The following is a 14787-nucleotide window of genomic DNA, read 5'->3' on the forward strand; positions in this document are numbered from 1 at the left end:
ATAGATAGATAGATAGATAGATAGATAGATAGATAATGATATTTGCTTTGATCTAAGCCCTGCGTGTTTGTATAGAGTCAGGTGTGAGTGCATTTATATTGAAAAGCAGACAGGCACCTCTTACGTTTATGCGCGCTTGGTACTCGGCGCTACCGGCCGAGTTTCGTGCGACGCAACGATACACTCCCCCGTCTCGAATGAGTGGACTGCTGACGTTGACGTGAGACACGGTCAGGCCGTCGGACAGGGTGTACTGGCTGGTCTTGTAGGTAGAATCTCGCACCACGGGCTCATCGTCTAGAGTCCAGGTGATAGAGGGCGGTGGGGCTCCTTTGGCAGAACACATGAGGGAGAAAGGCTCGCCGGGGTTCACCACCCGCTCGCTGAAGGAAGACACAATACGAGGAGTACCGTCTGAGAGCGGACAGAGAGGAAAAATGGAGATGGAATAAAGCCATGATTAAAACCAATTCATTTTGTAGACATCTCTTCTTATTAAGTATCCTGACGGCCTTTGTCCACGCACCCTCTAAGAGTATAATGGAAAAGTCCTGAGCTGTGTGGCCCTTTCGGGAAGCAAAGCATTGGTAGGCTCCAGAGTGGAACTTCTGAGCTGCAGTGATCTGCAGCGTGTCGTTGTGTTGTCCCTGTATGAAAATGTGCTGGTCGGGAACAATAGGCTCAGTGTTCCTGTACCAGCTGATGGTGTATTCTGGAGAACCCTCCACAGTGCAGGTGAAGAACAGGGTGCTGCTGATGCCTGTTTTCAGGTTCTTGGGAGACAGCGTCACTCGCAGTGGATCTGAAAAAAAAAAAAAAAAAGCATGTGATGACAGAATGAACTACCTGAAGGTATGATCAGACATGCAAAGCAGAACAATAAAGCTATTTCTTTTTGTTGTATCTTTTATGTTTTCTGTATAGCAAGTCTAAACACTATCAACCAATTGATTATGACACAACCAATCTATTAAGACAATACATACATTACAGTTCTTAAATGTTCATTTTTATGAGTGCTAGTAAACTTAGTACAAATATTAATTTAATTTTTCACACACACAAAAAAAGTTTTGCTATGTGATACGAAATTGGAAGATTTACCAATTTTACACCTGAACGACCCTGAAAAGGGATTGGCCAGTTGCAAAAAATTTAAATCTGATGCATTTGCAATCACTGAGGTGTATTCTTCTGTCATTTAATGTGCTCTTTTAGGAAATATGGGTCAGGTCAGCATCTGTCTTCACTAGTAGTAACGCTGAACGTTAACTCTAATGCTAATGCTAAAGACCGCTCACAACAAAATAATTTTGTCTTTGATTGGAAATATTTCTGAAATATTTCCAAAGTTTGTGTGTTTCTTTCTCTCACTCTCTCGCTCTCAGACACACAACAATGATAATATACACAATATATTTTTTTATACGTGAAACAAAAAGAAAGTCTGCTATTCCCAATCTTTCTGGAAAAAAAGTCAATCAAATATGTCATTCTTTTACTTGCGTTTTATTTGTAGTTACCTCTACACTAGTGTTTCTCAACCTTTTTTGGGCCAGCACCCCCCTGTCCATTATTCAGGTCGCCCCCCCATCATAGAATTTGTAGGCTACTTTGCACTGAATATTATTGTATATTACTGAATATTACTATCACAAAATTTTTGTTGATGTTTTGATTTTTATGGTTGTTTCTGTATTTATCATCAAAAATAATTTCCCAGAGAACAAAAAAGCCATGGGAATAGAAATTATTTTTACAGGCGTCTACGAAAAATGCTATGAACATTCAACTTAAAATCGATAGACCTAACAGTAGCCAATCAGAGTGGAAAGAAATATTCTTGTTCTGTGCCATTTTCTGATGTTAGTTGCTAAATTTTGCACAAAATGACCAGACGAAAGATGTACAACAATACAAGTTTAAACTTTCATCTATTTCCAAAACGACAATGCTCTGACACATTAAAACATGGGTAGAACTGCAACAATATCAGTCATAACTCTTCTCTTCAGTGTTTCTGGTGGCGCAGCTCTGTGCTGCCTTCAGGAAAATGGCTCTTCAGAGTATCATTCACAACATTTCACCCACATGGCATTTACTGTGCAAATCAGTGCATTCAGTGGAAAACTAAAACTTCCAGATCCTTAATGCCACACAAATATGGGACAGAAACATGGATTATATCTTTATATAGACCTTTCTATATAAATAGTTAATAGTTTTACTGGACAGAAATTACAAAGAACAAAGCTGGTTCTTAATCAAATCCTAAAGAGTCAGAATTAAAGAGTCATGGAGTCACTGAACAGCCTCGTGATATTAACACGGACATGAAAACTAATATTGAAGAAATAAATATATCAAAACTAATTAAAAACATAAATAAGTTCTAGGTTTCCTACTGATATGGTCTGTAAAATAATTTTCTTCTTAGTGCTAGATGTGGTCTCAACAAACCCATGGCACTTCAACAATATTATTTTACCTTTTATCTGGAAAATACTGTCTGTTTGTTCTTGCCATACAGTACTCTCTACTAATTATTGCTCGAAAGGTCTTGCCATACCAGTTTATTCATCTGTATTTACTTTGGTTTCTTAGTTTTTTTCTTGCATTTTGTTCTTTGTTCATTTCCATTTAGTTTTCTTTCACTAGTATTATCCTCTCTTGGTTTGTTATGTCCTCTTTAGTTTCTTTCCTGTTGCTAGATTTATTTTATCATTTGTATTGACGCTCGGTCGCTCACCACCAGTAATCTTCACTCATCACCTGCTGCGCCGCCGCCACCGCCTAATCATCATGTGTTTCACCTGATTTGCCTCTCATAGTGATTTTTCATTGTTAACCGCCGGATTCGCTGATCCTGATTCAAATCTAGTTAGCTTGTTGCTCCGTTCTACTTCTCGGTTCTCCTGTTTCAGAGTTTTGTGCAATGTGCGTGTTTTTTTCTCTTTCTTTAACCTCCTACGGTGCGGAGTGGTCGGGAAGCGTATCGATGGAGAAAAGCAGATTAAGGTAAACCTTTTAAAACAACGGGAAAAATCCCGGTATTTTGATGATTTAAATTCAAACGTAATGTGGTACTACCATTTCATACCGGATCACTTTCAGACCCGATGTTAAATGTATAAAATGAACATTTTATATTATCGTGGAATCACCCATGGAGGGATTTCTTTATTTAAACTGGTTCATTTTTCTGAGGGATACAGTAAGTGTATTGTGATTTTAGTAATTACAAAGGAGCGATATTCTGTTGTCCTTCCATGGAAGCGGGCAGCATCCAGACGGACAATAAAACAATTTTAATATAAGTTGCTGCTTTGACGTGATCACAGCACTGCCAAGACATATGTACAAAAGTCCTCAATAAAACAAAATATTTGAAAATCAGACACCAAACAAGTGAATCAGAGCAACGTCATCAGCCGGTGTAATGCTGAACTGAAGCGGTGAAGCTACCAGTAGCAGGAGAACGGAGCTGCGCCAAGAAGCTACAAACACTGAAGAGAAGAAGAGCTGCCATCGATACAGTTGCAGCCATGCATGTTTTGATGTTACACAACACCCTTTTAGCTAGTTGCTCAAAGTTTAAACTGGTACTGTTGTGCATATAAGGTCCAAAGTTGACCTTGGAGCAAACGCCCCCCCAAAGGAATCTCTCAATTTGTATAAATTTCCACCAGCGCTCCCTGAACGCCCCCGTTGAGAAACGCTACTCTATACCATAACATGGAGAAAGTTTTTGTCATGTAGAGTGATACAGCGCTGAAACTTTGAGTTATTTTTAAGAAAACATTTTATTTTATTAATAGGATGGCTAACTGTATTATTTATCTGGAAAGTAGAAAATATAAGTTGTAGTCTGCTGATAAGGTATGAGCAGGTCAGAGCATTACAAACAAAAAATGAGCTACAAAATCTCTGGTCAGGGTCTCTACTAAAAATTAAACATATTTTAAATTTAAAAACATCACTCTGAAACTGTTACACTAGACTAGCATGATGACACGCTGATTTAAACGTACAGTAGGTGTTTACGGTTAGAGAGGGCACAATCAGCAGTGGTGACTCAATCAGTTCGACACACTCATTAAAAAAGCAGCTGGAGATATCTCTTCACATCTCTGTCCACTTGTGTGTTTATAAGTGTGCCTGTGTGTAAAGGAGAGTGCGTGAAGGCGTGTGTGTGTGTGTAAATGTCAGTGAGCAATAAGGCAGCTGGTGGTGTATGCTGGGGGGCATCGCTGTGTCTCCCAACCCCCCCTCTCACCCTGTCAGAGTCACAGAGTGTGCTGCCATGATGTGCCCACTGGCAAAGCCTACTGCCTTTCCATTCTCTCCCTCTGTCTCGCCTTCCTGCTTTTGTTTCTTTGTATACTTCTCACAGCGTGCATTGATCTAACCTGCTCTTATTATCCTGTTATTACATCGTAGATAATGTCATTCCTACACTGTCTGGACATCTGATTGTCCCTTCTGTGACCCCTTGTCTTCTTTTCCATCTTCCTCAGCTTCAGTGTGTGTGTGATGGTGAATGGTGCTGGCAGCTGTGTTATGGAGTCACACTCCACAATTTACTGCCCCTGTCTCTCTTTTTGAGGGCTGATACGATGGGGCATCAAGCAGCTCACATACATTTGTTACCGACACACTCGAAGTGTGACCGCTGGAGAGTCGTGCCTCAAACCAAAAAGGAGACAGCTCAGAAATGTGTCCCTCTACCAGGATGATTCACTCAAAAGACACGGTGAGAAACTGTCAGGTTATTTGTCGCTGAGTGTGTGTGTGTCACACACCTATTACGTGAAGCTGTCCAGACACCTCCTTGGAGCCAAAACTGTTGGTGACCTCGCAGGCGTAGCTGCCGCTGTCCTCCTGCCTCAGGTCGCTGATGGTCAGCCCAGTCAAGCGCCGGGTCCAGCGGGCGTCTGAGGGCAGCGGCCGACCATCTTTCAGCCAGCGCACGGTGGGGCTCGGGTAGCCGCCCGCTATGCAGGGGAGCTCGATGCTCTGGCCGGTGTACACCTCCCCGGCTTGGAAACTGTCCAAGATGGTGGGCGAGGACTCACTCGGGTCTGAGGGAAGAGGTTCTGTTACAATTACTTATGAGCTAAAAGAGGAAACAAAACAAAACGGAAGTAAAATTGATTTAAAAAAAAACAAAAACGGGTGCTCACCCATTACTGACAGCCTGGCTCCGTTGCTTTGCCGCGTCTCACCACTGTACTTATGCTTGGTGATGCAGCGGTATGTGGAGAGGGCATCCTCTTTCTGAACATCAGAGATGTAAAGAGCTCCAAAGGAGGTCAGGGAGAACCTGTTACCTAAAGAGAACATATCCACAGTGAAGAAGTGATGACCACAAATTAATGCATTCTCATTTAAACACAAACTAAACAGCATACAACAATACATAACACTATCTCTACATGACAAAAGCTTATACTGACTAAGAGTTCAATGCACCGAAACAATTTTGGAAAGCCCAGAAGATGATGTCATGGCTTTTGCAAGCTATGGATGTAGAGGTGATACTAATAGGGAGCCATGTTTGCTGTGATTAGTTTCTTTATAAACATCCGGTATAATATAAAACATACTATCCCAGTCCCCTGTGCATTCTGACTGTGGAACAAATACGTTGCGCTTATTGCTAAAGCGTGTTGCACTGAGAGCTAACAGCTGCCTGAACAGTTGTCTCTACCTGCCTAATGATGTCGCCTCCAACAACCTGGCACTCGGTCAAGACCTGGAGGACAAACTTCGGTCACTTGAACAAAACAAATTGTCTCTCGCAATACATAACCCCTACTCTTCTGCGTAATACCACAATAACTAATGTAATACAACAGATGAAATGCTGAACAGATTTTCAAGTGACAAAGCTGCCTCTTCTCATTTTCCCTTCAGTTGTAATTTGTTTTCATGTAAACCATATGAGGTTTTGACTTAGTGCCTTGGCTCAAAACGTTTCTCCACTATTCAATAACTTGGGGCAAAACAATGACTTTTCCTCATATTTCCATTTTCCACTGCAAATAATGTTTTTTTTCATGACTGTGTGTTTCAGTGTTACAAAAACGTTTAGATTCGTTTTTCATTAGACTCCACTGAGCCTTTTACAAACAACAAAATAAACCCACTAACAATTAGTTTACAGATGTTTGCTTTGCATAGGCATCTGTAAGTTAATAAGGCCTAAGTTCACACAGGAACACACAGGAAACCACATGATAACATGAACCTACAGGGAGGTAGACTGTCCCCCAGTGACATCCTCTGTGCCCTCTGTCCTAGATCAATACAGAAGTCATTTAAGATTATCAATCCTATAGAATAGGTCCATATCTTGTCCTCTTATTAAAATAACTGTATAGACTTAAGTTATTTCTTTCTGAAACTCCCCTTTCAGAACGTCATCACAACAATGCTTCTTATTATGCCATTTACAACCATTCTTAGGAGCGTTGGACTGAGAAGTTGTTCATATAATGAGTTAAGGTCCACCAGGTGTTTGCTAATTGCTGCTTCCACTAGTCTGGAGGAACTACTGGGGACTGAAGCTCCATGGAGCAATATGAGAGCAAACATTACGGCACCGCCCAACGATTGCCACGGGATCCTCAAACATGCATGACAGAATCAAAGTAACACTCTAGGTATGTTTTTGATGAGGGAATAACATTATCATGTAAAGTTCAATAACCCTCCCTTCACCTGCAAAAAACTGATAAATTCTTGTATTTAAAAAATAATCAATATATTATTATAACTGCACTTATGTAGTAGTTGCTTTTCTGCTTTAAAATAAAAAAAATTAAAAGATTTTTATGTTTCCATGGTTCCCAAAACTATTCACAGACCTGGAAAATTCAGTGACAAAGAAGTCTTTTCATTTTTACCAACATGCTTCTTCTCACTGGTAGTAATATTAAAGCTTTCGAGTGACCTAACCAGAATTCTGACTTGAATCTAATAGAAAATTTGTGGTGGAAGTTAAAGATTAGGGTGATGGCAAGAAGGCTCTCTAAACTCAAAGATGGGATTTTTCTACTTGTGATTAAGAAGGAAGAGAAGTAAATGTAACGAGATCTGCCCATCATGCCCAACATCAGCATTTGTGACGTCATCTTTAACATTTAGGGGTTGAAAATCTAAGCCAGTATAACTCAGTCCTGTTAATGATGATCGGTCCATTTTTGACGAGGACTGACTTAATTGTTTTTAACCTAGCAATTTTTAAAGTGCACATTTTCTAATGTTTACTTAAGAAACACAGCAGTTCCAGTCATCTTTAAACTCCGCCACACTCCTCCATCATTTCTTCCTCAGTCTTCATGCAACGTAAGTTTCACTCAAGAAAAACCTGATTAAAAGAGTCCCTTATTAATAAAGTTATAGTATAATAAATAACAAATTGAGAGTGACAGGTTTCAAAATGGATTTAATGCACTCGGTTTTAATTTGCAAACATTACATATCACCTGCGCTTTTAGCATCCGTCTGCTAGCAGCTGGTCTGTGCCCATGTGTATGTAAGTGTAAGTATGCTCATAAGTATCAATATTTGATCTAAAATTCCTGTGTTTGTCAGTCAGGAGGCTGAAGAGATGTGGTGGAGGTGGCAGTTAAGGACTGTGTATGTGTTTCCTCTCACAACATCATGACCTTAGAGGAGGCACAGGCTGCAATTTCACAGCAGCCTTTGTTTGCCCCCCAGAATGAAGCCTTACAGGATAATGAGCACTTTAAGGCTGCTACTCCCACAACACCGAAGACATGCCTGTCACAACACTCTGACACAGGCAGGGAGAGAGAGGTTGCAGGAGAAAAAGGGGGGAGTCAGCTGGATCTGTCAAAGCCACACTTTTTGTCTCGGTCCCCAGGTCCTCTGCAGCGAGGCTCAATTCATCCCATCTGCAGCTTCTGAAACAATGCTGATTACACAACTTGTGTCACATAATCTCTCTCACTCGCTGTCCGTCCTGACCGAGTGGTTTGCTCACAGAATCCGACTTGAGTTGACTCCCGCTGACCCCGTCTTTGTGTGAACTCTCATATCATCTGTCTCACCTCTTTTATCTCTCTCGCTTATGCTAGCTCTCAGTCTCTAAGCACAGTGTCAGACAGAGTAAAATATTAATTACTAAATCTGAAATCACGGTGCTCCTTCAGTTTTTATTCATGTTGACTTGACTGGATAATGAGAAAGGGAGGCAGCATGCATCACACACACACGGACACGCCCACACACGCAGACAGATGCACATGCAGGTGCAGCAAAATGTGAACATAAAAATCTTGAAAATGTGAGTAACTTTGTGTTTACTGAACAGCAAGGAAAATACCTTATTCACCAACATCGTTCACTTGATCTGGAAAGCCAAAAGACCCAACAACCTCTAAAACCAATGCATCTGAAAGTCTGGATTTGTATTAGTCTGATGCCATAAATAAAATCCAGTGCAATTAAAAAACTTCACAAGTCACCTAACTGGTAGCTGTGTAATTTACTCTCAATAGCATAAAGCCTCTGCAGAAGAAAATCCACAGAATGCACAGCAAACATGGAAGAGGATGTTCTGGTCGCGGCCTTGACTTTTCAAGATTTAGGGAATTTACAGCGGACAGAATTGTGTTGATTTGCTAAATGCTTCTGGCTACCTTCCCACAAGTAGTTTGCTGGAAGTTTGACCCATTCCCCCTGACAGAACTAGACTGGCTCAGGATTGTAGGCTGTCTTACTCACAAGTTTTATAGGCTGTACCTACAAAGGGACTAAGATCGGGGCTTTATGTGTATTTCATAAAAATCTGACTTATTTATGCAAGGCAATTTGTGTCCCAATTTCAACATCCTGGATGATGCCTTGAGAAGTTATTATTTTCCTTCTTTAATAAACTGCACTAATCCCCCCGGAGTAAAACACCCACACAGCATAATGCTGCTTCCTCCGTCCTTCACAGGTGGAATGGTGTCAAGTTTGCAGGAATGATACGATGGCTGGACATTAACATAATATTTATTTCTTGTTTGAACAGATGGACGTAGCATCTTCAGGTCTAAAATTCTTCTCCTGAAATCTTTAGATTTTTCCATGAGGAAGAAAGCTCCTCAAATGTTGTGAAATAATTAAATCTCACAAAGCAATGCCATTACTATCTAGGCTGTCTAAAACTGACAGTAATCTTAATAAAATAACACAATGCATGTGACTATGTGGTCAAAACTTTACTTCACAAATCTTAAACCCCTAAAGAAAGACTCACAAATGACCAAAGCAGCTCCCAGGGACTCTCAGACTAAAACAATTTGTCAACAACAAGATGAGTCTTTAAAAAATCTTTTCAGTCCTAAAGAAGCTCTTTGAAAGCAGCCGCGTTGCCTTAAGGAAGTCGACATTGTTGGATCTCTCCAGAGTTTGGTCAGCTTCAATGAGATGCATTCATGGAAAAAAGATAAGCAAAATTGCTCATGTTTCCTCCATGCAGATGGGCGCCAGATGGGAGCTACTATTTCAGCCTCCTAATTCCAGCCCCTGCTCTAGAATACCCAGAAGTGTTTCATAATGCCATAATAATAGCTAAACTTTTGGATAAATTCATATTTGTTGCAATTTTCTCACTTGTTTTCCATGAAAAATATGTTTCAACTTTGCTGTTCACCTTCCTAAAATGCTTTAGGAAGGTGACATGTTGATCATATTGGACCAGCTTTATTTATAGGGCATTTTTAAGCACCCACAGGACCCAAGTGCTGTTAGCATTATGAATGATTTAGCATGTTTGATAGGAATAAATTCAAAAAATTCAAAAATAAAATGACACACATGCTCATTTTGCCTTAAATTGGGCCTCAATTTGGAATTAATCAAATGAATAAAGTCTAATCTGCAGACCAGTTACAACTGGAGCATTTATGTAGGATCCACCTGCTCTAGCTGGTGTTTGTCCAGGACCTACTCTGTGTTCTCATACAGAGATTATCCGTAGTGTTGAGATTCATTACTCGAACTGATATTTTTTTTTTTTTTTTTTTATGTAGTCAACAAAATGGCAGCCAAGCAGTGACATAACAGTAGTAACCTGCTGCAAGAAGGAATTTTAAAGTAGGGGAAGGTAAATGGGAGATATTACAAGTATAAATGTGTGTAAGAGAGAAAATGAGAAATAAAAAATAAAAGCATGACATTGTCTATAAATAGAGCATATACTGTAGCCTTTGTGGGTCCAAAGGTGTGCATGCAGCGAGTGTGAGTTAGAGGCAGCCTCATTTTCTCACATGCAAATGAAGGCGTCGGTGCAAAGATAACAAGGCCCATATTTCCACCTCCTCAGCGGGGCCATTATTTATTGATGTTCTGCATCTTTCCCCCTCCCCTCCTACTCTCGTGCTTCCTTCATCCTCTCTCTGTTGCTAGGGCCTTCTCACCGCCGTCACGTTCGGATTTCAGCGCACATCCACCAATTACTAAATCATATTTTGTTTTGCAAATCGGTGAGGATGACAACGACCGTGTAACCTTTGTAGTTTTGGAAATATGAAACGGCTTTGGAAGTTGCTGAGATGAAAACGGTGTCTATAGGAAGATGCTCTAGATACATTTATAGCAGCTTGAAGCTTAATTACCAAGTACTTTTGTAAAAATATCTCAAATAGCACAAAGTAATTTCATGTTGTGTTTTTCTCCAAAGGTTAAAAATTGTAAGGTTTTTTTTTTTTTAACCAGCTGATTTTACCTTCTGGACATCTTTTTACAAATTGTAAATATACTATTTAGACTAGATCAAGTGACTGTAAAAGAAAGGTATGACTTTTTATAGGTCCCCTCTGCATGGACTGGAAAAGGCTAATGAGTCATTGAACTCCCACTCCTGTTCCTTTTTCTAGTGGATCATTACAACCTGTTCCCTGGGGTCCACATCTTACTCAACACAGATTACAGTCAATGACAGTAGTTTATTCCCTAGAAGGTCTCTCTACTTTAAATTATAATGCTTGCTAATTAAGACATCAAAGGATAGCGAGAAGTTTCAAAGGTAGCAGAAGGTCAAAGGTTTTGCAAACGGTGAAGAATCTGTCTGGACGTAGATCGTGTTTATTAAAACATTCATACCGCTTTTTATTTATTTACATTTTCGTACTACCAAAAACCTTTATTCCTTTAATAGGGATTATACCTGATGCACCAACACAAAGCAGACAATAATAAAGAAGACAGAAGATAATACATTACAAATTTTTGAGAATAAGAATCTCTTGCATTTAACTAATCGTGAAACTACCATTTGCTGGAACTGGGTCTTTAATTTTTAGGGGGAGGGGGTTACATTCTTACTGGGTTTGCACATCTACATCTCCATTTTCAAAATACATGGCTCAGTTATATTGGATGGATAGAGTCTGTCAACATCAGAGTATTTGGGTTTCAGCTCGGACTTTCACTTTGATTCTAACAGAATGTATGTATGTAGGTCAAAAAGTTCAATTTAGAAACTTTTTCCACATCTTTGCAAACAGGACTTTCTGTGGCTTCATTTCAACAGTGGCATTCTTATTGACGTTCTTCTATAAGGGCGAGATTTGTGGAGTGCAATCAAGTCGACAGGTACTTCTGAGCTGTGGAGCTCTGCAGCTTCTCAACGGTTACCTTGAACCTTTTAGCTGTTTCTTTGAAGCTCTCCGTGTTGGACAAGTTGGAGAACCAAGCTAAGATAGGTTTTGCAGTTGTGCGACACCTTTCCCACTTTCTGATGATTGAATAAACAATACTCCATGAGACTCCAAGGTTGCAATTCTTTTATAAGCTAACCCTAATTTAGACTTTTGCAAAATTTTCTCCGTGATCCGTCTACTATGGTCTTTAGTCTTCATGATCCTGTTGTTCACTTGTGATCTTTAACAAACCTCTAAAGCCTTCATAGAGCTGCTGGAATTAAATTGAACTTTTTTACCAATCAAGGGACTTTTGCTGGCAATTTGCTGCTATGGATTTTAATTAGGGGTATCAAATCAAAAGCGGCTAAATGCAAATGCACACAGATTTTTTTGTTGTTAAAAAAATAATAAAAGCATTGTCAGTTTGCTTTCACTTCACATTTATGTACTTTTTTCTGTTAGTCCATCGTACAAAGTCCAAACATACAGTGACGTTTCTGTATGTTTCAAGGTGGTTTAAATATGTTTTACAAGGCTCTCTATAGATGAGATTGCAATTTTTGTCAGAATAGGACACATTTACACCAAAAATTCTTTATGGATATAATAAATAACACATATTGTCTCCATATTCTGTTGTCTGTTTTCTCTAGTTTATACTTAAAGCACAGCTCAATTTGAAGCCTCAATAGTGGCTTAGGGTGCAGTTAAGATTTTTATATTTCAACAAAAGTCAAACAAAAAATAAATGCACTTGCTGCAGATTATTTTAATAGTTTTGTTGGTCTTTTCAACACATCAGAAATAGCTTTGCTGGACAAAACGGTTTGAGTTTGAGTGTGAAAATAAAGTCAACATTCTAAATGTGACTTTATCAAAATTGTGCTCCGCTCTTCTGCCTTATACCTTTTCCTCTCAGCGGCAAGTTGCAGAGGAGAATTTGAAAGAAGGTGAGAAGACAGAAGGAAGGAGGAACAGATCAAACACTTGTGACTGTCACCGAAAGGAGACAAAAGGAAAGAAAAAACATGCAGCATAATCTGGAGATATTTCCCTGCAGTGCTGGAATACGCTCGGTGCCCACAAATGCTGACATGATAGGCACGCACACGCGCTCGGAAACACCAACCAAGCTTAAAATATATATCTTACCCAAATGTATTTATATATATTTAAATGTTTGTATATTAGCATCAAAAAGTGGATGGTAAGTGTTTATTAATCAGAAGGAGACGGGAGAAAGGAAAGATGGGAAAAGTCAAAGGAAAGATGGAGGGCTAGCTAAGGGGGGATGCAACAGTGCATCTCTCTGTTCCCCATTTATGCAAAAAAGGAAGTTACATCTAAATTCAGAGCAAGAGCACACGGCAGCCTGTCTTTGCTTCTCTCTCTTTCTGCTGTGTACATTTAAAGATCAATGCAGATCCTGGTGGTTGCCATGAAATATGTGCTTTCCTAGCTTTATTCTGTTGTATTCTTGCATATTCTGCCTATACGGTTCACTAGATGTCCACTAAAATATGACCAGTAGCTGCAGTTAGATGATGTCCAGGTTTGACTGGTGGGTGGCTCGTCAAAAACTCAAAAATCCCACCCTTTTTCAATCTTTGAATGCACCATGCCTACCGTGCTACCTGGTTGCAGAAAAAGCAACGCTCTTCAGTGTAGACATGTGTTCCTGAGAGAAGCAGTATTTGTAGAATCAGTGAGGTGTTTAACATCACTTAATTTAGGTGGTGAAATAGTGACACTCTGAACAGACACCCAGAAGGTCCAACATAGTACAACAAAAAAGTATTTTCACCAAAAACACACCAAGGCAGCTGCTTTATAAACACCAGCTCTGCTCACTGCAGAAGACAGTTTAAAATGGCAACTTTGTAATAATTTGTATTTACTTAAAAAGATAAAACATGATTTTATTGTGAATGTTTGATGTTTCCACTGCTTCCAATATAATTTATTAACCTCACATCACAGGAAAGCGGGGAAAAAAATACATTTTCAATGCTTTTCTTATGTTTTCCTACATAACTGTACAAAAATTACACATTGAAAATTGACCACAAACTTTGATTGGCGAGTCTCACACTGGTCTCCTTTTATTTCACAGTCAAATCAGGCTTTACTGCCACAACCGATGCTCAACAACACTGATAAATGAGGGTCCATTCTGCTGCATTGCTCTAGCAAAAGAGACTTTGTTACGGCGGCCAAACCGTTCCTACGGAGCATGAATCAATATGCCAGTTAAGTCCAACACAGCATAAGGAATGTCTGAATCTCAGCCTTCAGCTCTCTCTTTTTCTCAGCTCGCCTCTTTGTCACTTGTTCATTTTCTGAAAGAGGGTCGGTCGAGTCGCTGGGAGAAGCCGCAGCTCTGTCATGTTTTCATTAAAACGCTACGCTTCACTGTCTAATCCTAACTACTGTCCTCTTCCCTAACCAATTCTGACTGCTTACCTCATCTTTCAATCATATGTGCCCTGCCTCTCGCCTATGTGTGATCTCTTGCACACCGACTCTGGGCGAGTGCGGAGGATGTTCGAAAGTTGAGCCGGACAAACGTAGGAGCAGAGACGGGGCGGGGTGGGTGACACGGACAGGGAGCAGAGTCCGGTTTCTGCAGCAATGAGACCTTGTCTCTTCTGCTCCACTGGATCCTCTGTCCCAATTTGCCCTGTGTGACTTTAAACAGTAAACACTGGGGGAGGGGACAGAGTGGAAGGGTCTGTAAAAAGTCTGAACGGATTGTTGAGGACAGAATTAAAACCAGCTGCATTCGCGAGATGCACACAACACAGAGCCACAGCATGGACTGCGTCCCATCCCAACCAGACACCCTAAATGGACCAACCCAGATAGAGGCAGCGGCAGGGAAATTAAGAAACAGTGGGAGCATCAGAGGAAACGAGGGATGGAGGGGGAAGAGGCTGAGCGGATGGAAGAGAAATAGGGAGAGATGTAGAAATAGGACTCCATTATTCATGACGTGTGTTTCATGTGCTGGGTGACATCTGGGACAGCAGTGATAATGAGAGTCCCACGAGACAAAAAAAAAAAAAACTACATACACACACATCCTAATACACAGAATCATACAGACACGTGCTTCCACAGTCCA

At 40.2% G+C, this 14787-nt stretch overlaps 1 protein-coding gene across 3 annotated transcripts in view; it reads right to left on the minus strand.

The window, feature by feature from the left end:
- The window catches only part of LOC114153579 (Down syndrome cell adhesion molecule-like protein 1 homolog), a 69516-nt gene that overhangs the window by 24432 nt on the left and 30297 nt on the right, over positions 1-14787 (minus strand). For 2 of the 3 annotated variants that reach the window (XM_028032226.1, XM_028032227.1), the window contains exons 4-7: positions 5184-5330; positions 4803-5081; positions 527-802; positions 118-414 (exon numbers count right to left, since the gene is read on the minus strand). In XM_028032226.1, the coding sequence (XP_027888027.1) occupies positions 118-414; positions 527-802; positions 4803-5081; positions 5184-5330 (999 nt within the window). The remainder of the gene's footprint in view (positions 1-117; positions 415-526; positions 803-4802; positions 5082-5183; positions 5331-14787) is intronic. The other variant, XM_028032228.1, reaches the window with a different exon arrangement.

Source organism: Xiphophorus couchianus, chromosome 11, assembly GCF_001444195.1.
Source record: "Xiphophorus couchianus chromosome 11, X_couchianus-1.0, whole genome shotgun sequence".
NCBI classification, from domain to species: domain Eukaryota; kingdom Metazoa; phylum Chordata; class Actinopteri; order Cyprinodontiformes; family Poeciliidae; genus Xiphophorus; species Xiphophorus couchianus.